The sequence below is a fragment of the Manacus vitellinus genome, unplaced genomic scaffold (assembly GCF_001715985.3).
Source record: "Manacus vitellinus isolate BGI_N305 unplaced genomic scaffold, ASM171598v3 scaffold_44_pilon, whole genome shotgun sequence".
NCBI classification, from domain to species: Eukaryota; Metazoa; Chordata; class Aves; order Passeriformes; family Pipridae; genus Manacus; species Manacus vitellinus.
Genome location: NW_021940565.1, coordinates 2377636 through 2403152, shown reverse-complemented (window position 1 = coordinate 2403152; position 25517 = coordinate 2377636). Strand labels below are relative to the sequence as shown.

Below are 25517 nucleotides of genomic sequence, written 5' to 3'. Positions count from 1 at the left end.
CATAGGGGTGAGTCCCTGTGGACACCCTGAGCAACTAATCCCTGAGCAGTTAGTAGAAACTCACTGTTGTGGATTTTCTTCAGGATGAGTTGCTGCAGAAGAACAGCAGCTTGGCATGGCTGGAGCTTCCTCAACCTGCAGCCCTGTAAAAACCTAATTTTCATAAAATAGTAGAAATCACCATAATGGAATAAGCCAAGAAAAACTTCCCTCCTTGCATGTGTGTTCAGTCCCAGCTTGTCTGGAGTTACAGCTGCACAAATGATTAAAAAAATAGCACTGAAGAATTCAAAAAGATCAAGAAAGAGCAAAGTTTAGGTCCCTTCTAATGTGATTGTTTTTCCTTGCAGACCTATGCCATGAGGGTGCCTTCAAAATCCAGGCATCAGCCACTGTTCAGCTGTAATGAGCAAAGTGTAACAGGGTCCAGTTACCTGCCCTTCCTACTGAAACCTGGCTCCTCCTATCTCCCCCGATTTTTTTTCTTGTCAGATTCTTCTTGCTGGGTCTTGCCACAACTTTATCTGAATAGCCAGTCATTGGTTACCCCATGAAACCTCTCATAGTGTCAGATTCAGCTCGGACATTTTTTTCCTTGCTCTGGGATTAATAAATAAACCAGGCTCTGGGAATGACTGGTGCAAGGCTGTCTTCTCTTTCCTACCATTTTCTACATCTCATGGGCTTCCTGAGTTAGCAGCGGGTCCCCCCCACCATGGACAAGCTTTGTTTTGGTACACAGGCCAAATATGCCAAAGCATTTATTAATTCTGAGCTGCTCACTCTGCAGTGCTCTGTGGAGGGGGCTTCAAAAAATAGTAGGTTTAGCCACTTATGATGAGGCCCTTGGGAAATGAAAAACCCTTCAACTCCATTGTTTGTGCTAAGCTGGATTTGTTTCTCACCCAGGAATCAAGTTGGTGTGTTTTCCTGCCCTGTTTTGGGTTCTGTAGTGGCTGCTTCAGTTTCTGCTTAAGTCCAACAACAGCACTTCTGGACTGGGAATAAAAAATAAATCCCAAGCTATAAAAGTTTGAGCTGGTTTGTGTTCAGTTCAGCTCTGTGCTCCCTGTTGAATTTAGTGATTCAAGGGCAATCCTATAGACCTAACATGACTTTCAGACACTGATGTTGTGACTCTGAACCAAGGGGCACCACCACTGGACTTTCCTCCATGACCTCTTTGCCTGAACTGGACCCTGGACTGCCTTCACCATCACACCTGAGCTCCCCTGAGATGCTCTCTTTGCTGCCTGGTTTCTCTGCTCGTGCCTTCTCTGTCCCTCCTGTGTCTCTGCTGTTCCATCAAAGACTCAACTGGGAGGCTGAGGAGACTGTGCTGACCTGGTACCTCCTGGAGCACTAGAGGGCACGAGGAGTTAGAGGAAGAAGACAAATTAAACTGATGAGAATGGGGCTCCCCAGAGCTGCTGATGGCAGTGGGAGGCAGTGTGTGTATCCTCTTTTGGGGGATGATGGCTTTTATTCCATGGCAAGGTACATTGGGGTGGAAAGCATGACAGGGAAGCCCTGATAAACCCCCAGGTATTTATCAGCATTAGTGGACAAGGACCAACCTATAACTAAGCAAGGCCAATGGCTGCTATTCCATACCTCTCTCCTTATGCCCTCTGTGCAATTAACTCTACCTGAGACATGCTTAGTTTGGGGGGTTTCAGTGGGGAAAGGAGAGGATTTTATCACCTATTTGACAGCATTGTGGATGTGGGCTGTTTTCTGGCTTGCCTCTCTGCCAGGCTGGCCAGCCCAGCTGGGTGTGCAGCAGCTGATGCCTATAAAGGGCTGTGAGGGCGGCAGAAGGAGAGGGGGGTGTGGTCCTTTCAGGGATGAGTGGTGTAGAGGGATATCTCTGGTGCTGGGCAGGTGTTTGTCTTCTGGGTCAAGCTGGCTTCAGGCATTAAAGGCACCTGCATGATGCTGGCTAGCTGGCCCACTGACTCCTGTCCTAGGGGAGGTGGCTCAGAGCCACCTTCTTCCCTGGTCTCCTTTGTGCCTGCTTCTGGGTTCAGCCCTCCCTGCCCCAGTGTGGTTCTGCATCTGCTTCACTGGGCAGAGTTAAGGTGATGTTGGAGGAGGGATCTGGCTGCTGCTGTCTGGAGCCGTGTCAGGTGCTGTGACTGTGGATACCTGCCCTGGGAGCTGAGTGCTGCTGATCTCCTTCCAGCAGTGAACAGTGGGGACCAGCACAAAACGTGACAGCTGGGCAGCCCCAGCGGGGTGATGGCTGGGGAAGATGTGCAGCCCCTCTACCAGTGCTGTGGCCTTGTTAATTTGGTTGACAGCTTCTGCTTAATGCAGCTTTCCCAGACCACCCAGATTTTGCAACACCTGGCTGCCTGCAGACCCTACAGCTAGAAGGAGAAAGCCTAGTCCTGCTTCTCCTCTGGCTTAATTCCCTTCAGCTGCTGATGTGGGCTGCTGCACCTAATTCAGCCCCTGGTGAACTAATCATAGAAACCCTGGTCCTCAGAGGCTGCAGTGAGCTGCCTGAAATACCCTCCCATCTTTTGTAAGGCCAGTTGCCCGTGGTGAAGGTGTGCTTTGGGAGTGAGGGGACTTGAATCGTACTTCTTGTGTGTTTTGCTGGTTCACCTGGTGACCATCCTTTGCACTAGCCCAGGAGGGCTCCAGTACCTGTGACATGTGAGGAAACTGGTGGATGTGTAAATCATGAGCAGCAACACTCTGCTGCAGCCTCCTCAGTGTCGCACAGTTGGCTCAGTCGTCAAACCTGATCCTTCACAGACCGAGCTGGGAATTGTGCACAAGAGCTCCAAGGTAAGGCAGTCTCCAGACCCCTCCTCACATGGAGGAGAAGGAGGAGGAGGAGGAGGAACAACACCACGGGGTGGCAACATCTAGGAAGGAACCACTTCCCTCCCAGCTGCTCCTGGATCTCTGATCAGAGGAAATTGGGTGGGTGGTATGAGTCTATAAGCAAGGTGCCCTGCACAGGGACACAATTTTTAGCAGTGCTGATGGATGGTATTCCCACCCCACAGGGGGCTGACCTCCTCTGGCTGTGTAAGGAAAATCTACTGCCCTGCACAGCTGGTTTGCACAGGCAGGATGAGCAGCATGCAGTGCTTGGAGCTCCTGCTGCAGTCCTTGCTGGGCTGGTGTCTTGGCAAGGTGGGTCCAGTGGATCTGGCTACCCAGAAACTTGGCTGGAGCTGCTCAGAGACCTTCCAGAGAGCCAAAGATGGAGGCGTCAGAGCCCAGTGCCTCCCAGCTGCAGCTCAGCCTTCCTGGGTGTGAGGGATCAGAGCTGTTTCAGGATGAGCTCTGATGGTACCAATGCTTTCCTGCCCGAGTGTAGTTATACTGGGATACACAGTCTCAGGACTGTTTCCAACTCCCACGGGATTTTGGCAGGGTGGTGAGGTACCTGTGTTAACTTGTGGCCTCTCTCCTTCTAACAAATTCCCAAATGACGTGACCTCGGGTCCCAACATCACCCACGTCATCTGTGTGAGGGGAACCCTTGGTGACGAGGATGCCCCATGGAGGGGCTGGGAGTGCTCCTGCCCCTGGTACCAAGGTCACCGGGAAACACAGGAGGTGAGGCCCCTAAAAACCTCCCATCCTCCACTATCCTATAGCGGGTCCCTCACAGCTCTGCAGCCGTGTCCCTGCTCGGCAGCCGGAGACGGGAGACCCAGCCGCCCTCCGTGCCGGGGAAGCCGCTGTCCCTTGCCCAGGCTGCTCTGGCAGCGGCAGGTACGCTGCCCCAGCCCCGCAGCGGGCGGCCCCGGCCTGCGGGGCCGCGAAACTCCCCGAAAAACAGCGAATTCCCTCAGGCAGGAGAGAAGGGGAGAGCTGAGCAGGATGGGAAAGCGCCGGGACTACGGGAAGGCTGCAAGTTCCAGCTTCCCCGTCCGGGCGGGATCTTTCCTCCGCGGGTTTCTCCTCCCCGAAACCGATGCGGTTTGGCGGAGCCGGAGCGCCGCTTCCCAGGGGCCGCCTCCCCCCGCGGTACCGGCGCCCGGAGCGGACCGAGCCCTGCTCGGCGCCAGCGATCACCGGCGACGAGCCCTGCGGGGCAGCTCTCCGGCTTTGGGGTTTTTTTTGGTTATTTTTTTCCTCCTCGCAACACTCCTTTTCCTTAAACACTCCGGAGCAGCGGGAGTGGGGCGCCCGGGGCGATGCGCGGCGCGGGGGAGCGCATCCTCACCGGAGACCGCCCCGGGCAGAGCACATGCTTTCCCCAAAAACTCCCGGCCTGGGCTTCTCCTGGAAAGGGGAGTTAAGTCCAGCTGGTTTCATTACCGGGAGAGACGCTGTGGTGGGGCACCACCCTCTACCTTTTATTTTTTTTCTTTTCGTCTTTTTGGCTTTCAAGGAAAAGAAGGAAAAAAAGGCAGGGAGTAAAGCGGAGCCGGGGCGCCTGGGGGCCGCTACAAAAACACGTCCTCGAAAGCGGGAAGCGCCGCCGGCCCCTCGTAGGCGTGGCACGGGCCAGTGTCTTGCCAGCCAGGTAGGAAAGCGGGGAGGAAATCTTATTCCGAGTGGGGTTGGGGGTGGGGTGGGGAGGGGAGGGCAGGGCCGGGGGTGGGGGTCGGGCCAGGGAGGTATCAGCTGCGCAAGGAAATGTGCCTTGGCAGCAAGTCGGACGGGCGCTTCCCGCAGTGTTGGTGAGCTCCGTCTCCGGAGGCCGTCCAGGGCGAGTCGCGCCTTGCTCCGACCGCCCAGAGCAGCGGGAGGCGGAGGGGGGGACGGAAAAGCCCAGGGAAGGGAGGGGCCTCCACACGACCTCCCCAGGGCGGACGCTACTCTCCCATCGGCTCCCGTAGGCAAGGCACGCCGCGGGGGACCGCCTCAAGGTAAAGCGGCCGAGTCCCGCGACGCAGCACGTGTACTCCTCCGTCCCGCGGCCACGGGGACACGGCTCCGGTCGCACCCGCACGTCGGGGCCCGCGGGCTGGGGGGCCGCTGCGACCATCGCGCCCACCCGGGACAGCGCTGCGCACCGGAGCGGGGGCCCACGGGGGTCTCCGTTCGGACGGAGGAGGGAGCGGGGCGCTGGGGCAGCGGCGGGCGGCCGCGAAGCCCCGACCGGGGCGGCGGGGCCGTGCCGCTGAGCGTGGTGTGTTCGGGTGATGTTGGCAGGCGGGCAGGCGTCGGCCCCTTCGCCCGCGCCGTCCTCCCCACCATGCTGGAGTCGGGCGTGAAAGATAGGAGGAGAGTGCTGCAGAGCGCGCCTGGTATCCCGCGGCCCTTTCTTCCTGCTGCTGGAGTAAGTCGGGGCACCACACTTGCGCTCCCGGGGAAGCCCCCCCTAGGGCGTGGCAACGGCAGGGGGCCCGAACGATGGCGCCGGCGTCGAGGGTCCCGGGGACAGCTTTCACCAGCTCGTTCCTGCCCGCAGCCCTGCCCGGCGCCGCTGCCTTCTCCCGGGGAGTGCGCCCGGCGCCCGCCTTCCCCGCGCCCGGTTCGTTCCGCGATGGCATTAAATTGTGTGCCCTCCTAACCCCCACGTAGCGAAGGCCTTTCCTTCGTATCTAACAATAAATAATTTACTTTTTCTTTTTATCTTCGTTTTAATATCGGTTTGAAACAATCGCCGTCTCTCTGAGCCGCGGCGCCGCTGCCGCCTTTCCGAGAGGAACGAAATTGGGGGCGGCGTGCCCCCCTCGGAGCTGCCCTAAGGCACAGGTCCCCCGTGGATCCCGCAGCGGCTCCTCGCACTCCCCCGTCCCCCCGCGACCCACCAGCCTGGGCGGGGGAAGCGAAAGCCGCGGGACCCCCCCATCCGTCCCTCGCCCAGCCCGTTTCCCCGGCTGCCTTTCCTTCCACCCATACCAACCCCCAGGTCTTTCCCCACAGGCAGAGCCGCGACCCCCAAGTCGGTGTGTGAAGGGTGTCAGCGAGTGATTTCGGACCGGTTCTTGCTGCGCCTGAACGACAGCCTGTGGCACGAGCAGTGCGTCCAGTGCGCGTCCTGCAAGGAGCCCCTGCAGACCACCTGCTTCTACCGCGACAAGAAGCTCTACTGCAAGCTGGACTACGAGAAGTAAGTGTCCCTCCGCCCCTGGAGAGCCCCCCCTTTCTCTGCTCCCAGTGTCCTGCTGACGGGGTGGGGAGACTGGTGTCCCGTTGCTGCTCCCCACTTCCCCTGCCCTGTGTGTCCCAAGAGGTGTCAGCCCTTACTGTGCTGCCCAGCGAGTTGTGGTTCTCCCCTGCAGTTTTGGTGCACCCTGGTTCTCCCCTCTTTGGAGGTGTTTTGTTGTGCTTGGGTTGTGCCTTGGGAGTTGAGAAATGTTTTGTCAGGAGCCTGTGAGACCCATGGAAACCCCAGGTCTACCCAGGGATGGAGCCAAGTGTTTTCCTATCTCCTCTGGCTTTATTTTCCTGCTGAGTGTCTAGAGGAGGAATGTTATATCCTCTCTGACCTAGTCCTGGACAAGGGTATTTTCCTAATATCCTTAAGGCAGGGAAATGCTATTGTTCCCTCCTGGGTCAGATGGGGAAACTGAGGCACTCGGCAGGAACTAAGGAAGGCCCTGCTGAATTCAGAATGTTGACTGTCACACAGGGCCTTTGCCTGTGCCTGGGTCTATGATGGAGAGGAAATTTGGATGGAAGTGGTTAAAGCTTCCAGCCCCGACTCTCCCCCTTTGGCAAGTGTGGGGCTGGTGGGGAAAGACAGCAAGAAAATTTATTTTTCCTTTTTTTAAAGAAAACCCGTTCCAGTGGGAACGGGGAGAAGGCCGCGGAGTCTTTCCTCTCCTGCAGCTGCTTTCGTTTTTTTCCTGCTCATCCCGCTCTTGCCGTCCTTTCTGGACCCCACTCCCCGGCTGGGTTTCGAAGCCGTTAAATTTTTGTTGCCTCGGGGCTGGTTGTTCCTTGAGGAGGTTGTAGGTGGGGGGCTGGATCCCTCGCTATAGTGATAGCAGGGCTGCTGGAGCCCGGAGGATTTAATTCCCATGTCACTGTTACACGAGAAAACAGTCGTCGGCAGTGCTCTCGTCCCTGGCCTTCAGCAAGTTGGCGAGTGTGCCGGGGGCTAGCCTGGCTCCAGGCCTTTTTAAATTTGGTTTTTTTTGGTTTTTTTTCCCCTCCTTTAAGTCCTGTATTGTGGGTCTGAGTTTAATCACTATGGATACAAGGCAAATTGAAAGCAGAATTTGTGCGCGTGACCTTGTTTTCAAATGTTTACGAAAGAGCGGAAGAATTAGCTGCCGCCAGAGTGGGAAGGACAGAGCTGTGTTACGGGGTGGGTTTTTTGTAAGCAAAAATTTGTTGGAATTGGGCATGCTGCTTGTTTGTCCGTAGAAATTTGGCTACTGGCTCCCATACATTTCCAAAACAATCGAATTCTCATTTTCTGCTTGGAGCGTCGAGGGGGAATTGGGGTGAATATTACCTAGAAATGTCTTTCCAGCTTGGGGCATGTATAGATTTTAATCCTGACTGCAGCTTCCGAGGTCTGGAAGCGGCTCCAACCTGAAACCCTTCGCTGATGTCTCTTGGCCGTGAAAGAAATCAGTGCCGCAGTTGGTGTCTTGCTGTGCCCATCTCACTGTTGGGATGGACAAGGATGATTGCAGGAAAAAAAAGTGTCACAAATTATTCCCGTGCTCCAGTGGTAACACCATTTATCGTGGTTATTTCCCAGTTGTGTTTGGGTTGGTGACTTTTCCTGGAGCTGGGGAGCAGGCTCTCTGACGGGCGGTTTCCCTGAGGTGTGATGGTTTTAGCCCTGAACTGCCGCTGACCTGTCCCCGTCCTGCACCCGCCTGCCCCTTGCTATCATGTTATTGTCCACTTGAATTTAGTTTTATTTCATTATTTTGGCATGGGGCTGCGGGTCTGTGTCCTTTTTTCTTCCATCACCCTGTCAGTGTTTTCTGCTGTGCCGGTGCTCCAACTCCTTACCTGGTGATGGCAAGGATGTGGAGCAGAGTCCCAAAGAACTGTATGGGCTTTGCCAAGCTTTACATACTACTCTGTATTTAACAAAAAACATTCTTTCTTTGCCCAAACTGCCTGTCCTGAGCATTTTTCCGGGTGCAGGAGCTCTGTGCCTGCTCCGCCTGCGGTGCCGACGCCGATAATGGGGGTTTCAGTGTGAAACACGCAGAGCAAGAGCTGCCGCTCTCAGACTGAGCTCATTATCTCGAGCCGATAGCTGGTTAATTACCGCAAGTGACTGACACTCCTTGTGCAGCGCGGTGGTGTAAAAGCGGCCGACGGTCCCTGCGGCAGCGGCGTAGCCGGGCTCCCGAGGCTCTCCGTGACACAGCGAGCCCGCCGGATGGAGGGCTGGGTGGTCTGGTGTGAAATCTGGGGTGTTGCGGCAGGGGTCAGGATCCAGTCCTGCCAGTGTTGTGGTGTTGGTGTTTTGAAGGTTGTGTTTTTCTTTCCTTTTTTTTTTTTTTTTTTTTTTTTTTTTTTATAATTTGAAAGAAGGGATTTCTCTTCCAGATGGTGACTGTTGGGGTGTTTTGCCCGAGATGAGTCTGCTCGGTATTTTCCAATGTGTTTCTTTACTCTCTGTTTGAGCTCAGTTTGTAACAAGGTTGCAGAGGATTAATGACAGAGTGTAAGACGGCAGAGTTATGCCTTCAGTTACAAATACACCCATGGAAAGTGTTACAGATGGGTTTAAGCAAGCATCTGACTTGCTGGACTCTAGAAACTGAGGAATAATTTGTTAAAACACATGTTTTACATTTCTTTGTCTGACACAAAGAGGAAGACCTTGGGAGAGGACTTGGAGAGCGATGGACTAAAGACTGAGGATGCCAGGCTAGCATTGCTTTGGGGTGCTGCAGCGCAGGACCCATGGGCAGTTCGGATAGCGATGCCGGCCAGGAATGTGGGGAATTGGGGGCTGCTCTTGAGGCAGTTTCCCCAGCGCTGGTTGGGAGGACTCCTGGAGAGGGACGGCTCAAGCCTGTGCCCCTGGGACAGCGTCTATTTGGGGCAGAGGACGTTCGTTACAGAACATCCCGAATCCCGCGGCAGCCCCCGGCGCTTGTCCAAACCTGATAACTCTCAACTATGACAAGGTTCAGGCTTCGCCCTGGCCGGCTCCCTGACTGCAAAGTGGCCCTGGGGATGTGCCTCAGCCGTGGGGCCCCGGTGGTGGTGGTCAGGGGAATGGGCTTTTGTTGTGGCAGATTTGGGGGGCAGTATTAAACCTGGCCATAAATGGGGAGGAGGGCTGGAAGCAACGGGAAGAGCTGGACTGCCCCAGAAGCTTAAAATCTGCATGGGGACAGGAATGGCTGAGCCCTGCCTGCCTAGAGGTGTTTCACAGTGGGTTTGCATGGGCCAAACAGAGCCAGAGCCATAGGGACGACCTGGAGCCACAGGGGCAACCCCACTGCAGGTGATGCCGGTGGTGTGCGGGAACCCCGCCGGCCGGTTCTGGGGGCCGGGAGCGCTGACAGCGGTGCGGTCGTGACGGGGGGCGCAGCTGGGGAGCGTGGCGACGGCGGGACGGCTTGGCACGTCCCCAGCCACGGCGCAGAGCCCCGGCCCCAGCCCCGGCTGGCAGGAGCAGATGGCCAGCACACTCGGAGCAGGCCTGGCAATGTGGGCGCCGGCAGTGGAGGGGCGGCTGCAGCCCCTGAGCCGCCACCGCCATGCCGGGCTCCCCGGCCGAGGGAGGCAGTTGTGTGATGCTCGCCCTGTCTTCGCACGGCTTGATGGCTCTGTGCTGTTGCCAGATTCTGCGCCGTCATCACAAAGCTCCCCTTGCTTGGCTCCGAAATCCCCTGCTCCCGGAGTCGTGGGGTTGTGTGGGTGCCTCCACCTCCTCCTTTGTGAAATAAAATGAGAAGTCGCGTCCGGTTGCAAAGGAAAAAAAAAAAAATAAATCCTTCCACCCTCTGAACGTGAACACAGAAGAACATACATGCAGAGAAACCCATCAGTGTTGGGTTTTAAAATCACATCCGAGATCTTCATATGAAGGAATGAGCCTGAATCCCTGGCGGTGTGGTCCTGCCAGACTGCGGATGGATCCTCTGGCTTGGGGCAGTGCAGTCTCCTCTCACCCGCTGGAGGCTCCTCTGGCAGCTGCTGCTGTAGAGGAGAGAGGGGGAAGAGGTTTGGAGCATGGTGGCTGTTTATCTTGCTTAACGTGGGTAATGAATGTAATTGCGCAATTAGCTGCGAACCTTGGCGCTGCTTCCCCAGCCCGGAAGGGCTGTGAGGGGATAATCCCAAACGGATTGAACGAAGAAGGTGATGCTGAACACTTTAGCACAACCTAGTCCCACCAGCTGGAGAGCTGCTGTGGTCTGATGGGTTTGTCCTGGTGATTTGCAGTCCTCTGCCTTCGCTCGCCTGGAGAAGTGGGACTTTTTGCGCTTTTTGTGACTGATGGGAGAGAGTTGTCCCTCCGGGGAGCCACTGGTCAGCCCAGCTAGAGTGCAACAGTAGGTCCTTTTCCCTTCTTGTAGGGCAGCCTGTGGAGAAGATGATGCTGACTTGGATTTCTCCAGCTGGCCAGGCACTGGGGACAGTCAGGCTGGTCTTGATGGGGTAACAGAGCACATGCCAACTCTGTAGCACAAGGTTCCTCTTGCTGATATTTCTTTTCCCATCCCTCAGTCTTTTCTTCTAGTGCTTTCCTTGCTTCTTGCCTGCTCTCCATCCCCACCTAGCACCTCATCTCCTGTAGCAAGCACCTCTCTGTCCTCACCCACATCTCCTGGAGGAAGCGTACCAACTCTTTGTGGGCTGGGATGAGTGTGGCTGTGGGGCAGCTGAATCTGGCCTCGCCCCCGCCGTGTTTGGTATGGCTGGGCTGGGACAGGCGCCGGTCCTTTGTTTTTTAAGTTGCCCTGTTGTGCCAGTGGGGGGTGGAAAAGCAGGGATGCAGCGATGAGAGCGGCATTACGGAGGCCGCTGTGGGATCCACTCTGGAAATGCCAGGCAAGCAAAATACGCCTTGCCTCTGTCTCCACCAACCCCTGTCCTCCTGCTCGTGGGGCTCCCCCTTTCCAAAGGGAGTGGAGAAGTGATTTGGCGTCTTGTCCCTTCTCTTTGCCCTTAATTAGATTTGTATTTTACAATTAATGTTTCATAGAAAGGCCTGGAAGGGAGTGACGTTTGGCAGACTGGTAGTGAGGCAGTTGAATATACTCATCATCTGTCCCTCCATGGTGGGGACCAAGGGGTGGCTTTGGGATCCCCCTTTCTCCTGCTCCTTAGCAATGTGACCCTGGACACTGCAGGTCGGTGTCATCAGAGCCACAACCTGAGAATCCTTTGCACTCTTCATGGTTTCTGTCATCTTATTTTGGACCTACTATGGGGTTTTTTTCCCCCCTTTTTCCTTTTTTCTTTCTTTCCCCACCCCACAGGGAAAGAAAAAGCGCTGACAGGGCACTTAGAGCTGGGGGAACTTCAGATTTTTGCAGTCCTGAGGAAGGCACCAAAAAGAAATCGGCTGGGGAAGAAAGAGGGTTTTGTTTCATCTCGATGAGAATTTTGTCTCCACCAGCTGGAGAGACAGCTGGGGTCCTCTCCTGCCCCAGCTCGCCAGCCCTCGCCTCGCCGGTTCTTCACCTGCTCGCAGCCACCAGGCGCAGGCAGGGATTTGCCGAGCCGGGGATTTCAGAGAGCCTACAGTTTGGTTTCTTGCTCGGTGCTTCCTCGGGGAGCTTTCCAGCAGGCTCTGAGTCTGGTGGTGTGGTCACCCCCAGCTGATTTCAGAGGGGATGGTGGTCTTGGGTGTGAGCTGTGCTGAAGGCCGCTCAGCGCACGGGCGGGATTTGCCAGTGGTTGCGTGTGCTGATGGGGAGCCTGATCTCCACTGGCTGCCCCCATCCCCACTGGCAGCAGTGGGGTGGCCTCAACATACCCAAACCTATGGTTTCTGATTCTGATCCTGCACACTCATCCCAGCTGTGGCTGGGGGGACCCCGAAGCACCCTCTGCCTTGGAGGGGGAAAAATGGGACTTTACGGGGTGAGAGTGTGTCTCTGCTACTCACAAGGGTGCAAGTCCTACTTCTGGCTGAGGAGGGGGAAAACCCAATGGTTTGGATCAGATCTGGGTCTGGATTCATAGTACCCCACTTCTAGTGAATCCTATGACGTGCAACCAGGGGGATTCTCTGCACCCCTCAGTGCTGGAGGCTGTCTGCAGAAAAAGAGGCTTCTGCTGAGATGGAGGGAGGTGGGAATGAGAGGAGTGTCCTGGGTGTTTTTCTTCTCAAGATGCTCTTCGTCCCTTTGTGCTCTGTTTTGTCTCTGGCTCGTGCCCTCTACAGATGCAAATGGGAAGCAGGGAGAGGGGGCCTGGGCTGGAGAACTGTGCCTCTGCCTGCAATTTAATCAAGCACCTCCTCTATAACAGGAATAAAGAATGTATTTAGAGCAGGGAGAAAATATTTGGGTTTTGCTAGGGTGAAATACTGGTGTTGACCAACATTTTTTGTTTTGTTTTTTTTTTTCTCATAAATGTGCTGTTGTGAGAAATTTCTGTATATTTGTTTGAGATTTCAGAAGGGGAGAGGTGAGGGCTTCTAGCGGTGCTCCCTGACGTAGCAAACCCTGAGTGTGACAGCCTATGGCCATCATGATGCTGGCCTGGGACTTCAGTTTTGTTCCTCAACACTTTTTTAACCTGGAAGTAATACTGCCTAGGCAGAAAGAAGGCAGCTGGTCTCTGGTTATCTTCTCCTTGCTCCTCAGGGACAAACGATGCACCCGGGTTGTCTCGCGTGTCTCTGCGAAACCGGCAGGCATCTCATTGCAGCTCTGTTTGAGGTTTGGTGTTTGTTTTTGTGGGTGTTTTTTTTAAGATCATGAAACCTTGGTTGCCCAGGAGAGGGGTTCTGTAATCCCTGGCTTCCCACCCCAAATATTTACGGACAGCCAGAGGTCGAAGCTTTTGCAAAAGGCGTTGGGCAGACTGAGTGGTGCTGTGCCGGGGCTGTGTGAGCAGCAGGGACACAGTATTGGGCTGGTGGCACCCTGCTCCATTTATTTGGGGTGTTTTCTATCAGGCAGCTCTGTCTTCTTGCTTATCTGCCTTGTCGGGGTCTTATTAACAAAAGACCAATTTCTTCAGCTTGTCAGGGATCCTTCAGGGTCACGTTTTGTAGACTGGCTACCTGAAAATAGGGGTTTCTCCCACAAAGCTTGGAGCTTTCAGGAGGATGACATGTGTTTCTTAATACAGGGGTGAAATCATATCTTGTTCAATGCAAACAATTTATTTTCTCCCATTGCACTGTGTACTTGCATGCCCCTACCTGTTTTCAGTAGAGCATTTCCCCTGCCCATGAATATGATCCTGTTTTGAGTTCAGGTCTCCTGTGCTGGTGCCTGCTCTGGGTACCATGGACCATAGTTGCATGTGGGAGAAAATGCTGAGACTTGGCTCCTTTACCCGTGAAATGGAGCTGGAAATACAAATCTAGCTTAAAAAGGCTTTTTTCATCACCATAAGTGCTTTGAGCATCTTGCTGGGCAGGTTTGAATGCTGGATATGAATTCTCGCTCTCTCTCCAGATATGCCTAATTTTTATGTCATGCTTGCCTTTGTGTTTTCCACCTTGGGCTACCTTTGACCGAAGGTGATTGAGAGCTTGTGTTGCAGAGATGCCAGCTTCTCCCAGGCACAAATCGGCGTGATTAAGGTGCGGATCGATAGGAGAAGGCACAAATCAGTAGGAGAACCTCTCTCCTCTGTATCGCAGCACATCCCAGGAGGCAGGGATGCTTATCCTTGTCCGAGGGTTACTGTGGCTCTATGGCTGCAGATTTAAGTTCTCCCTGCATGGAGGCATCCTGTCTTCCTTGGGGCAAATGTCTGGAAGGGCAGAGGATGCTGGACGAGGCTTTCTCGGTTGGTACTCGTGCTTTGCGAGCCCGTCAGGGCTCGGCATTGATCCTTCCCAGCTGTCTCCCTGTCACCGTTGTCCATACATTGTCTCTTGCTGCTCCCTACCCCTCTTCTTCCCTCGTGGGCTTCATTTCCTAATGCTGTCCTTGACAGCGGAACAAATCCCTTTTCACACGACCATCGCTGCTCAGCCCATTGTCCTCCGCCCCCGCCGGCACCGTGCAAAATCTCTCTCCCCGGTACGTCTGTTCCTCTGGAATGACAACCAACCATCTCAGTGGGGTGGAGAGCCCCCGAAATCCCTCTGGGCAAGGTTCTCTGCCCTGCAAGGGAGCAAAGTGGGGGTCTTAAAAACACAGCAAGAGGCAAGAGCCATTCCCCGAGAATCACTGTTTGGATGTGATTGATCTCTTTGGGAGGCGCAACCTCTCCTCTGATTTTGTGCTTCAGAGCTCCTTGGGTGAACCTGGAGACTGTGTGTACTGAAGATGACTTCTTCCCTGCCTGAGGCCAGCGGGGCCACTTTTTAAGTTGATTTTTCACTGTATAGCATCGCCCAAGGTGGGGATTTTCTCTTTGCTGCTGAAAGCTCAGGGAAGCTTTTGACACGAAAAACTTGGAAAGGAGAGAGAAATAGGTTAAGGGACCTGAAGGCAGTTCTCAGCTGCAGCAGCTTTTTTTATTTGGAAGAGTCAGTGTCGTCATTTCTTGTCTCCAACCTCTGCCATTGTAAAATCATAGGGATGCTTTTGTTGTCAAAATTTCTGCTTGACATTTGCTGGCCCTGCTAAGTCTTTCTTCCTGGAAAACTACTTCTTAGCTAGGCAAAAAGTTGCTAACCTCTGCAGTGATTTATCTAAACGGGAGGAGGGAAATGGCACGTGCTTGCAGTTGCCTCCACGGAAGTGATTTTGATGAATAATTTCATGGGTGCTGATAGTGGAGGTGGTATTTGTCAAGGCACAAACCCAAAACCCTTGCCCAATGACTTCTGATTTGGAACTGCCCTGCAACATACTTCCAGGGCATCTTTTCCGTTTCTGATCTTGGAGAAGACCATCCAGTCAACAAGAGAGGAAGGAGTGGCAGCTGTGCTGTGTGTATGTCGGGTGTGCAGGACCCCAGCCCTGCACTGGGTGTTGAGAAGGGAATGACTGTCTCCTCTCTGCTTACAGACCACTTTCTGTAGGCTCCTGCAAAGGCTGAAGGGGAGGAAGAGACTCCTCTGGAGCACAGGATTCAGCCAAGCGAAGGTCTGAATTTCTCGGTGGAGATGCTGAACTCCAGGTCTTGGCTGCAGGGAGAGCAAGATGTTTCTCACCTGAACAGTGTCCATGAACCCAGCCATCCTCTTGGCTTGGGTGCTTGTGGAGTCTGGAGCGGTGGGGCAGCCCAGGCTCATGTGTCCTGAGTCTCCCCTGTGCCAAGTGTGTGACCGGCTGGGTTGGTGATGGACAACCGAAATACTGAATTATATGTATCTCACCATCTCTGCTGCCCGGCAGCTCACAAGAGTGATATCGAGCAGATCCTTTTAAACAGTGATGTGGATGTGGGAGCTTGATTAGGAAAGCCATTAAGTGTTTGAATCTCCTTGATGCCTGCTCAGGTGAATGCTGCCCCTTCCTTCTGCATCCATATTTACGGAAGGCTGAGAGAGCAGTCTCAGCGGACCGACTTAAAAGTTTAATGAAGCTTGAAGTCTTGTAGGTTGGGCTCTTGAGTCTGAGCTTGTTTCAGCTCTGGCCCCAGGAAGGAGGGTTAACCAGAAAGGAGGAGAGGCTTCCTGCATGCATTACCTCAAGGACATTAAAACCCACGTTGATGGGAGGTGCTGTTACGGAGATGGATCAGGAGAAAGTAATGAAAGAAGACATCAGAGACGAGTGAAGGGCCCTGCATGGGGAATGTAGTTCCAGGAGAGATATTTATGCTTGGCAGGGGGAAGGCTGCCCATGACAGGGACAAACTTTTCTGTCCCCTCCTATACCAGATGCCTGTGTGCCAGACGCCCTCTGCTCTGCAGCTCCAAGCCCAGGCAGTGCTGGTGGATGGGTGCTGGGGTGCAGCAGGATCCCAGTGGCTCACCCCCTCTGCCTGGTGTAACTCGCTTCTCTCAGAGCCTGTCAGGGATGCTCCAGGCTGGGGAGGGTTTCTGGGCTGGGACACAATCAGCTCCGTGGTGTTGTTTCTCCATGGCCAACCAGGTTCAGAGGCACTGATACCACCCATCCTTATCCAGGCAGGAGGATGTGAAGTGATGAATCTGGCTGCTAAACTAGAGGCCCAAATCCACCCAGCTCTGCTGGGATGGCCCATCCCCATTCTCCAGAGGAAGTGCTGTTTCTCTGCCAATAATGTCTTTATGCTATTTCCAACCACATAACAAAAAAATCCTAGGAACTCCCTGGATCCTTGGCTTTTAAAGTAAGTATACCCCCACCTTGAACTGATTTATTTTTGCCTGTTTTGGCACTTCTGCCTCCAAGTGTCAGCCTTGTTCCTTCCCTCCCTGATGCCTGCAGAGCACCATTCCCAGCCAGAGCAGCCTTGGGGTGGTGCTTTGCAGGTCTCCCTAGTCAGCCAAGGACATGTCTCAGGCACATTGTGGGTGAAGGGTGCTAATGAAATGAAACCCAAATCTATGCCTTTCCCTTTAGTGTCTTTGTGCTGGAAAAGTGCAGCAAAAGTCGACCATGGATGCATCTTGCCGGCGCTGCATTTTTTTTTCCATAAGGATTAGTGGTTCAAGAGCGGGGATTTTCAAACTGACAAGCCCTTGGCAGAGAAATAATTACAGGCTTTTTATCCTTTGTGTTTCCTAAGTAGTTCTAAATAACTTTTTCCCTTCAGGCATTTTTTTTAAGTCCAAAAAATAGGGGGGGAAAAAAAAAGTGAATTTCCTTAGTGTCCTTAAAAATATGCAAGATGCTTGTAGAGACTATTTAAGTTTCAGCTATAAGGTTTTTTGTGTGCCTTTTTCTCTTTAACCACGTCCAATGAACCAAAGTTTCTTGGCCGGTGGTGCTTCAGAAATGGCTCTTAGAAATGGGAGATGGAGGGGGATAGATGTGATCACTTCTTGGCCATCTCAAGAATGCAAGTTTTGCCTCTCCAGGATATTCCCTGAGGTTTTTACTCCACTCCTTGCTGTAAGAGAAGATTTCTGGGGCTAGTGGAGCTGGTTTTCCTTGTCACTATCTATTACTTGCTTGTGCTGAGTTGCTCTGTGTCCTGCTGGGAAGCCATGACCATCCCTTTTCTCGGCATCCCACAGCATTCCCGGGGGCTGCGGAGCCCATGGGGGCTCGCCCAACCCTGTCCTCTGCTGGCTCCTCTCCTTGCCTGTATATCCATCCTGTCTGCTTTGTACAGTCTTTTTAATCTAAAGAAAAAGACAGTGTGATGTGAAAAAAGCCTCCTGGGGGCAGCTGAGGGGCAGCTCCAAGGCGCACGTGAGCTCGTGCCTTTTATCCCTTCTAAAATTCACCTCCTGTGAGTTTCTGTGGAAGCCCTTAGCACGGTACCCTAATTTTCTGAGCATGCTGGACACATCTGTGCCACAACACGTTTTATCCTGCCGCAGTCCCTGCCCGGACCTCTTTGCTCCCTGTTCTTTTGCCCTCCTGGGAAGAGCCCTCCGGAGGATGCTGTCCCAAATCCCAGCTATTCCCAGCCTGACCAGGGAGGAGGTATCCATCCATCCCTACTACTAAACACTGTTTGTGATGTAAGGGGGGACCTGGGAGAGGACCCCCCGGCGTTTACACTCGCTGCAATATGAAAGGGCAGCTCCAGGGCTGTGTTATTGCGTCTGCTGTCAGGGCAGCGCCAGGGTGCTCCCACGGGATTGCCGGTGCAATATTCCTGCCGTCGGCAGGGAGGGGAGCCAGGCTGCTGTTAATAACGGCGTTTCTCTACCTTGGCTTTATTAAGTGAGGAAAGCCTCCTTTCCTCGCACCCCAGGCGTATCTGGGTCTGGGCTTCGGTATGAGAGGGGATGGAGGTGGGAGAGGAGTGGGGGAAGTGTTTGAAGTAATTAGAGCTGCTTGGTGGAGAGAGGGGACTTGCCAAGAGGGGTGGCAGTGATATCTTGATGAGGTGTCCTGCCCCCGACCTTCTGCAAAATCCCCCTGTGGGTTTTGCCCAACCCACCCTTCTCCTTCTGGCCCTTCATCTCCCTGGGGGCTCTAGCATTTAGCGAGCAGGGTGTTGAATACCTTGCTTTCCCCATTCCCACTTCTGCTGAAGACCCTCTAAGGGTAGCTAAAGTCTGGTTGAGTTAGTGAGGAGGCCACAATGTAGCTCCAAGGCTCACAAAGTCCCTTGTGCCTTGCAGATGTGGTGGGTGACTCTGCAGAGGGACGTGGTGCCAGGAGGGGACCTGCCTATCCCGTTTCTCCTCTGCCACAGCCATCATTTCTCAGGGGAAAGGGTTTTTTTTCTCAGCTTCCCCTGTCCAGACGCTGCGAATCCCACTAAAACTTCTGACTGGAGCAGGGATTACGTGCTCAGGTTTCAGCCCTTGTCTGCGAGCGGTGTAAACTTTCTGCCAGAGCTCAAGTGACATTTTGTGGGAGATAGGAGAGTATTAAGTGTTGGTCCTTGCAGATAAAAATAGCTGCTGACCCGACGACGTTTTCTGTCGTCTTGTCACTGGTCTGACCCGGCTCCATCGCCTCCATGCTGCTGCTCCCAATCCGGTCTTTTCTTCCCATGAGGTGCTGGGGGGCACCCGCGGCCTGACCCAACATGGTCCTGCTCTGAGCATCCTCACCTGCCTGTCACAACAGCACTCACACTGGATGGTGGTGTGGGCTCGAGGGCAAATTGGAATAGGAGCAGCAGGTCCTGGGTGTGTATTCACGGGGGCTGGAAGGAAACACCATCCATCTCACTCACTGTGAGCCCACCCTCACCAAACCCAGGACCCCTCTACTCCAGAATCAGAATCCAAATTGCTCATGACTGCGAACCTCACTGCTAAAGGGGGAGCTCTCCTGATTACAGGAGTCCTCATGTGCACACACGTGGCCGCCTGTCTGTTTTTCCCGTTGCTGTGTTTCAGAGCTGATGTTTTTATCCTGAGGTTATAGCTGGACTTGGCTCAGGGCCCTTCAGCAGCATCGGCAGAGCTGACTCTTGCCGCTCCAGAAATGCAGGGATGGGGCCAGTCGAAAGGAAAGGGAAGGAGAGGAGGAGGAGGGAGCGGCAGGGTCTGGCTCGCTGCTGAGCTGTGACCAGATCTGATGCTGGGAGAGGCTCTCCCACCCTGCCTGCCCTGTGCTGTTCCACAGCTCTGCTTCAGAGTAGCATCCGCCTGCTCCACCTCCAGAAACAGCCAGCGTGGCTCTGGAAGAGCTCGTGTACAGCTGGTAAGATGGCAGCAGGAACAGTTTCTCCTAGTGCTGAGATTTTACTTCTCATGTCTGGGCCAGAAAGTCCCCAGCCATTGGCCTCTATGGACTGGGCATCCTTTAAGGATGCCTTAATTCCATTTGCTTGTTTTTCTGAATGATGATGCTCCCATCGTTGTCGCCAAGGATTTCTTCATGGAGAGAGCGGCACAGTCGGGCTGCCTTCAATGCAGGTTTTTAATTGCAGCCCTTAAGTACCTTCTCAGACAAGTGAAGGCTTTTGGGAACAGCATCTTTTCCAGATTCCCTTTGCTCTCTGGGCCCACCTGCCCCTGAGGCATTCATCATCTTGTGTGGTGTCATCCATCAGCTGAACTGTCTCTCCCACCAGAAGTAAGGAACAAGGTCCTGGAGCCAAACCAATGTGATGGCACTTGGCCACTTACAGTAGTGGGCGATTACTGAGCCCCTGCCAGGAATTCTTGCAGTGGGATCGGGAACGCTCTCGGGTGTTAAATTTGTCCTGTGGTGTGTAACCTCTAAGTAGAGCCCGTCGTGTTTTGTAACAGATCATATGATGCCAGCGATGGCAGCCGCCCGCCCTGCGTTTCAAGGTCAGTGCTGAGCTTGGGGCCGGAGGGGCAGCTCCTGGCTGCAGCCTCTCCTGGCTGCTGGGCCTCTCACTGGGCTCTCCTCCCTCCTAGGATAAAGCCTCCGGTGCCTCAGGAACTCAGGCTTGGAGATGGAGGCTGTTTTGCTCCCATCTGCTGAGGCTGCAGACCCCATCTCAGGACCTCCCCTTGCAGAGTGTGCTCCTGGGATGCAAACCCTGCCCGTGTCCCGTGTGCCACTGACACGCTGTCTCCACATCTGGAAACCACTGCCTTTAGCCAGAACCTGTGCAGGTGCAGCTCTATCCCCTGAGAGTTTCACAACATCATGCCAAGGACAGGGCCTTTCAGCAAACATGTAGACAATATTTTTTCACTCGCCATGCTTTAAAATGTATTGCAGCAAGGAATTTGTCTTGTATCCCTTAAGCCAAGGGAACTGCTGAGTAGGGAAGGGTCTACTGGCAGAGGTGAGTTGCTCAGGGTCCTTGTCTCAATGGATAACCAGCGATGATGCTGCCTGCTCTGTTCCTTGGCTTTCAACATCCCACAGGAAAGCATGGCCATCCCCAAGGGAAGAGGCTCCCATGGTCTCTATCAATAAATAAATGTTTTAGGCCCATCACTTTATCAAGCAATTAGAAGGGACTGTTTGGACAGATCGTTAAATAAGAATTAAATGTTTAAAGTATTAATGGGCAATTGGCCCTCACCAGTTCTCTTGTTACATGAACGTTTCATTTATAATTTGGACCCAAGTTGGGATGTGCTGAGAGATGCTCAGGCTGCAGCCTGCACACGGGGGTTAACGTGGTGCTATCTCCTGCCAGAAAATAATAAAAGCCAGGGACTGTCTAGGGATTGTGCATGAAGGATTAGGAAGAGGATATGCCTGGGCCTGTCTGCAGCTGGTTGAAGTCTAGTGCAGAGGGGCGAGCCTGGAAATCATTGCTTTCTGATGGCTGAGAGGGGGCCAGCGTGGAAAGGGAGCTTGTCTCCTAAAACCTGGGGAGCTCTGCAGCCGGCTGATGTTTTTAGTGGGAGGCAGAGAGTGGATCCTCTTTCCCTGGGCATCATCTATGCTGGTCAGGAAGGAGGAAGCACCATGGGGTGGATGCTTCTGCTTTCACTTTCCAGGTGCTGCAGTTGTTCAGCATGAGTGGAGGATGCTGTGCTCCAGGGATTGGGTTTTTTGGTGAGTGGGGAACACATAGCTCCAGGGACTGGGTTTTCAATCTGAGCAGAGAATGCTGGGCTATGGAGAACAGGGGTTTTTTTAGTGTGAATGGAGGTTGTTGGACTCCAGGGACTGGGTTTTCAGTGTGAGCAGAGGATGCTAAATGCCAGGGACCAGGGTTTTCCACCTTTCTACAGGATGCCTCATCAGATCCACAGATTCTGCTGGGAACCTGGCTTCATCCTCATTATCTGTGGCTTTTAGGTTTTTAAAGCTGTAAGTCCAAGAGTCAGGGGATGCAGTGAAGTCCTCCCCTATCTTCACTGCCAGACAGCCTTTCTGGCTCTAAGGAAAGCTGGAAGATGCTCAGGTCTTGTGCTTGTTTGACTTTTTGATACTGGCCATGCTGTTTCCTGAAATAGTCACCTGAAGCTGGCTGAGGAAGTTGGAGTCACAGCTTTTGAGGTTAGTGGGTGCATGAAGATTTCCTAGCATCAGGTGTTCAGCATTACAATTTACCTTGCAACCACCACACTTGTGGAAGGGGCCTGTGGAGACGGAGGCATCGGAATTCCCCAAGGCAAGCAAGGGCTTTATGGCCCTCACCCAAGACAAGCACGTTGCTTTTGTGGCAACTATTAATTGCTTCCTGAATTTAAAAAGCATAAGCAAACTCATTTGCTGGGGAAGGAGTTACCTGGCACGTAAATGCTTTGCCATTAATGCGTGGCTGACCCTGGCGATGATGTGAGGACCAGAAGAGCTCTCAAAGAATTTACCAGAAACCATTTCAGGGGAGGTTGTGTGTTGTAAATCCTGAAGTAATGGGATGGAGGGAATTAGGTTAGGTCATAGTTTGCAGAAACCGGGCACGATTCCCCCTCGAGGATCTTGAGATCATCAGAACAGGGTGGTGGGGGGAGGCCCCCGCGCGTCCTCGCCTCAGCGACCGACCACGGAGTTTACAACCTGGAAAATGAGATTTACACGTGACACTAGGGAGCAAACAGGGTCCTCTTACATCCAAATGTGCATTGTAAAGCTGCAGGGGTTCCTGGAAGAGCAGCCCGGGAGGGCGCTGTTTTGTGCTGGGTCGAGGATGCCTGTTGCATCCAGTACCTATTGCAGCAGCACTGCAGCACCTTGCAGCCTTTTGTGTGGGTCCTGTGCCTCTGTGAGCTCACCCCAGCTCAGGGAGACATTTCAGGAGGACATTTAGCTGCTAGAGCAAGGGAGATGGTGTCTACCTCGCTGTCACAGTCTGCCCTGGTGTATAATCTGTCTCTCTGCTCCTGCTGTGAGCTGTTCTAAACCTGTTTGCAAGTGTCTGGGGGGCCCCAGCCCCTCCTTGCCAACTCCCCAGCCCACGGATGGGGCTGCTGAACTATTTCACAGGGAGATGCTGGCACGTGGGGCTGTTTGCTGCCTCCCCCCTCCAGCAACATCTTTCATTTGCTTGCTACCTCCACCGGTTTGCTCTTTCTCAGCTCCCCCACACCAGAGAGGTGGGGCTGGGCCAGCTTCGGGGATGCCGATGGCTTTTTTTCACTCAGCAAACAGTGTTAAACCACTCTCATTTGAAAGGGCAGGTGTGGGAAAGAAGCTGTTTCGCCTGCAGCCAAAAAAGTATTTCCCAAATCCAATATCTATGCAATGAGGGGCACCGTGGTGGGAATTACACATCCTTCCATGGGGCAGTGCTTGCAGGGAAAGCAGTCAGAGGCCAGGCTGCCTTGAGTCATAATAATAGTCTTGCTGGCTGCCTGGGGCAAGGCACTGGGGCTTGAAAGATCAAATCTAGTGGCTGATATTCGTCTGCCTGTTAATGTTGGCGTAGCAGATCACATCCTGCTTGTCCGTCTGTTGTGGAATTGTCTGGCACAGGCATAGGTCGGTGATGTTTTCAGGATGCCAGTGCTTGACACTGGGGAAGGTGTAAGTCTAAATTAGCACCGGGGTGTGTGTTTTTGTGTCTCCAGATTTCGTTCTCTCCAGCAGAAGGACAGAGTTCAAAGAGGCTCTGGCTTTCCTGGAATAGGAAATGGCCGGATCCACCCCAAAGCCTTTTTCTCCTCTTACCCAGAAGGGTCCCACCCCAGCTGGGAAGCCCTGTATCTAGCTGGGTGTGGAAATGTGGGTGGAAAGGTCTGTGTGAGGACTGTACTTTGCTCCTACCCCTCTGGTGCTGGTCTTTCCTCTTGAACACGTGTGAGGTTGTGTTTGGTCTGGATCTGAGCTTGGGGTTTGTCTTTATTCTCCATTAGAAAGGGGGGAAAAGAAATTCAGGAGGCCTCAGTGAGATGGGCCTGGAGCAGGGTGGCTCTCCCTCCACTGAGCAGGCACTGGTGTCCAATTTTCTGTCTCACTTTGTTAAATGGACCTGCAAACCTGTTGCAAAGCCAAGATTGCAGAGGCGAGCACCCAGGGCCAGATTGCAGGGTCTTGCTTAACCCAGCTCTGCTGGGCTTCTCCCCACAGTTTTCATGTGTGGTCTCAGCTTCACCTCTTCACCAGTGAGAAGCTCCCCAGAGTGGCACGGCTGGCCCTGGGGGATGGGGTTTTCTTTTGGAGATGAGTTTTAATCAGCCTTATGGATGCCTTCTGTGAGATGTAGTTAGATGTGGGAATATCTTGTGGTGGCCACAAGGCTGTTTTGGAATGAGTCCCCTGCTTTCTCCCTCTCAGGAGGTGGCTTGGAGGAACCTTTCCATGCTGGTGACATGCAGGTCACTCTTTGCACTCCCCACCTCAGGAGGTGTTCAGCAGGTGACATCCTTAGGCTTCAGTTGTAACACGCTGTGGAAATAAGCAGGGAGAATCCCTTGGCAGTTGGTTCCCCAGCCAAGGGCTCTGTGTTGCTTTGATTTGGACTCTGCTCAGATGGTTCTCCCCCTGGTACATACCTTCCCCACAGGCTTTCACGGCGGACTTGGGCTGGCTTTGGCTTTCTGCCTGTGCATACACGGCCTCATGGCCGAGGTGATGTTACCGCTGCGTTTCAGCTTTGTGTGAATCCTTTCCCACCTCTGCATCCCACAGAGGATTTTCAGGGACAGAGGAGCCACCTGAGGAAGGGAGATGCTGCAGAAATGAAGGCGTGGTGGCCTGGTGTGCCACGTCCCCTACTATGTCCGGCCACCCACTGGGTCACATCCATGTTTGGCTTCGGGGGCCACCGCTCCCAGGGGCAGAGAATGGCTGGTGTAGATTGTTTTCTGGGAAACAGGGACAGAGAAATACAACATCCACGTTTGCAAGCCCCTGGGGACATCTCCGGAAGAGGTGGTGTGGAGGTGCTTGGGATGCAGCTTGCAGAGGGGCTGGGGTGAGCTTTGGAGGCGTGGGGTCCCCTTTGCACCGATGCTGCTGGGAGAGGCTGTTTTTATCTGGTGTTTTTCACCCCTTGGCTCGGCAGCGGAAGGTGAAGGGTTCCCCTGCCTGCCCTGGCTGTCAGCAGGGCTGTGCAGGCAGGACACGGGAAGGGAAGGAGGAGAGGATAACGCCCCAGCCACGGGCCCAGGCCATTTCTGGACGAGTAGGTCATCTGGGTGTGGGAGGGGAGCTGGTGTCCAAGCCAGCCCGGAGAGGCTGAGTTTGGGTGTATGTGTGATTTGGGGGAAAGTGAGAAGGGATTTCTTAGGCGAGAGGAATGCAAGTTTCCTCCTTCACATATGTCTCCTGTTCTTCCAGTTTGCAACAAAAGTCATCAAATTGCCCAAGACCTGGCAGCAAGGACAGCCCAAGAACAGCCCACTAATCATGGGAAAGCATCTCCCCTCCTCCCTGCCTGCCTCCAGATCCTTGAGTATCAGGAACCATTTCAATCCCCCTTTGGACAATACAACTCCTGCCCCTTCCCACTGTGGGTCAGCTGCACAGCCCAGAGCTTGTGCTTGCTGTAGGACTGGTTCTGGTGGGTTAGAATTCTGGGTTTCCCTTGAATTGGTTCTATTTTTAAACCCTTCAAATGGTCCAGGCAAGGGCTTGAGCTCTGAGACATCAGAGGTGACCGCAGCCATTTGGAGGAGACACTGTGACATGGCTGGTGTGACTTTCCTTGTCCCCAGGTGGTGGGGACAAGTGGCAGTGACTCAGGTGCTGTTTGGTCTGCTTGGATTATCAGGCAGTGGGAGAAAAGACAGGGAATCCCAGGGATGGCCAGCTGGGGAGCACCAGGGTTTGGGGGTGTAGGACTCTAGCTGAGAGGCGAAGGAGCAGCTGTGTGTCAGGGTGAAGGGTGTTTTAATGAGCCCAGCCCTTTCCGTGCAATCCTGTCAGCTGCTGTTTTTTATTTGGCAGAAGGAGCTGTTGGTGCAGCAGAGCTGCAGAGATCAGGCGAGCCTGTCTGAGCTCTCCTCTTCACCCTGCACATCTCAGGGACGGGCAAAGTCCTTCCTGCCATTGGAATGGAGAGGTTAGGATCACTGCTGAAGGGGTGCTTCGTGCCATTTTGTCTGTCTCATTTCGGGCTCCCAGAGCAATGTGAGAGTGGCTGCAGCCCCACCATCCTCCCCTCCGTGAACACTTGTGTCCTGCCTG

The 25517-nt window shown here is 53.8% G+C and overlaps 1 protein-coding gene across 1 annotated transcript in view; it reads left to right on the top strand.

Annotated features, from left to right (window-relative positions):
• The first annotated feature begins 5331 nt into the window (after nucleotides 1–5331).
• Nucleotides 5332–25517, top strand: part of LMX1A (LIM homeobox transcription factor 1 alpha) — a 42187-nt gene continuing 22001 nt past the window's right edge. The window contains exons 1-2 of the mRNA XM_029962223.1: nucleotides 5332–5452; nucleotides 5848–6034. Coding sequence (XP_029818083.1) covers nucleotides 5332–5452; nucleotides 5848–6034 — 308 coding nt within the window. The remainder of the gene's footprint in view (nucleotides 5453–5847; nucleotides 6035–25517) is intronic.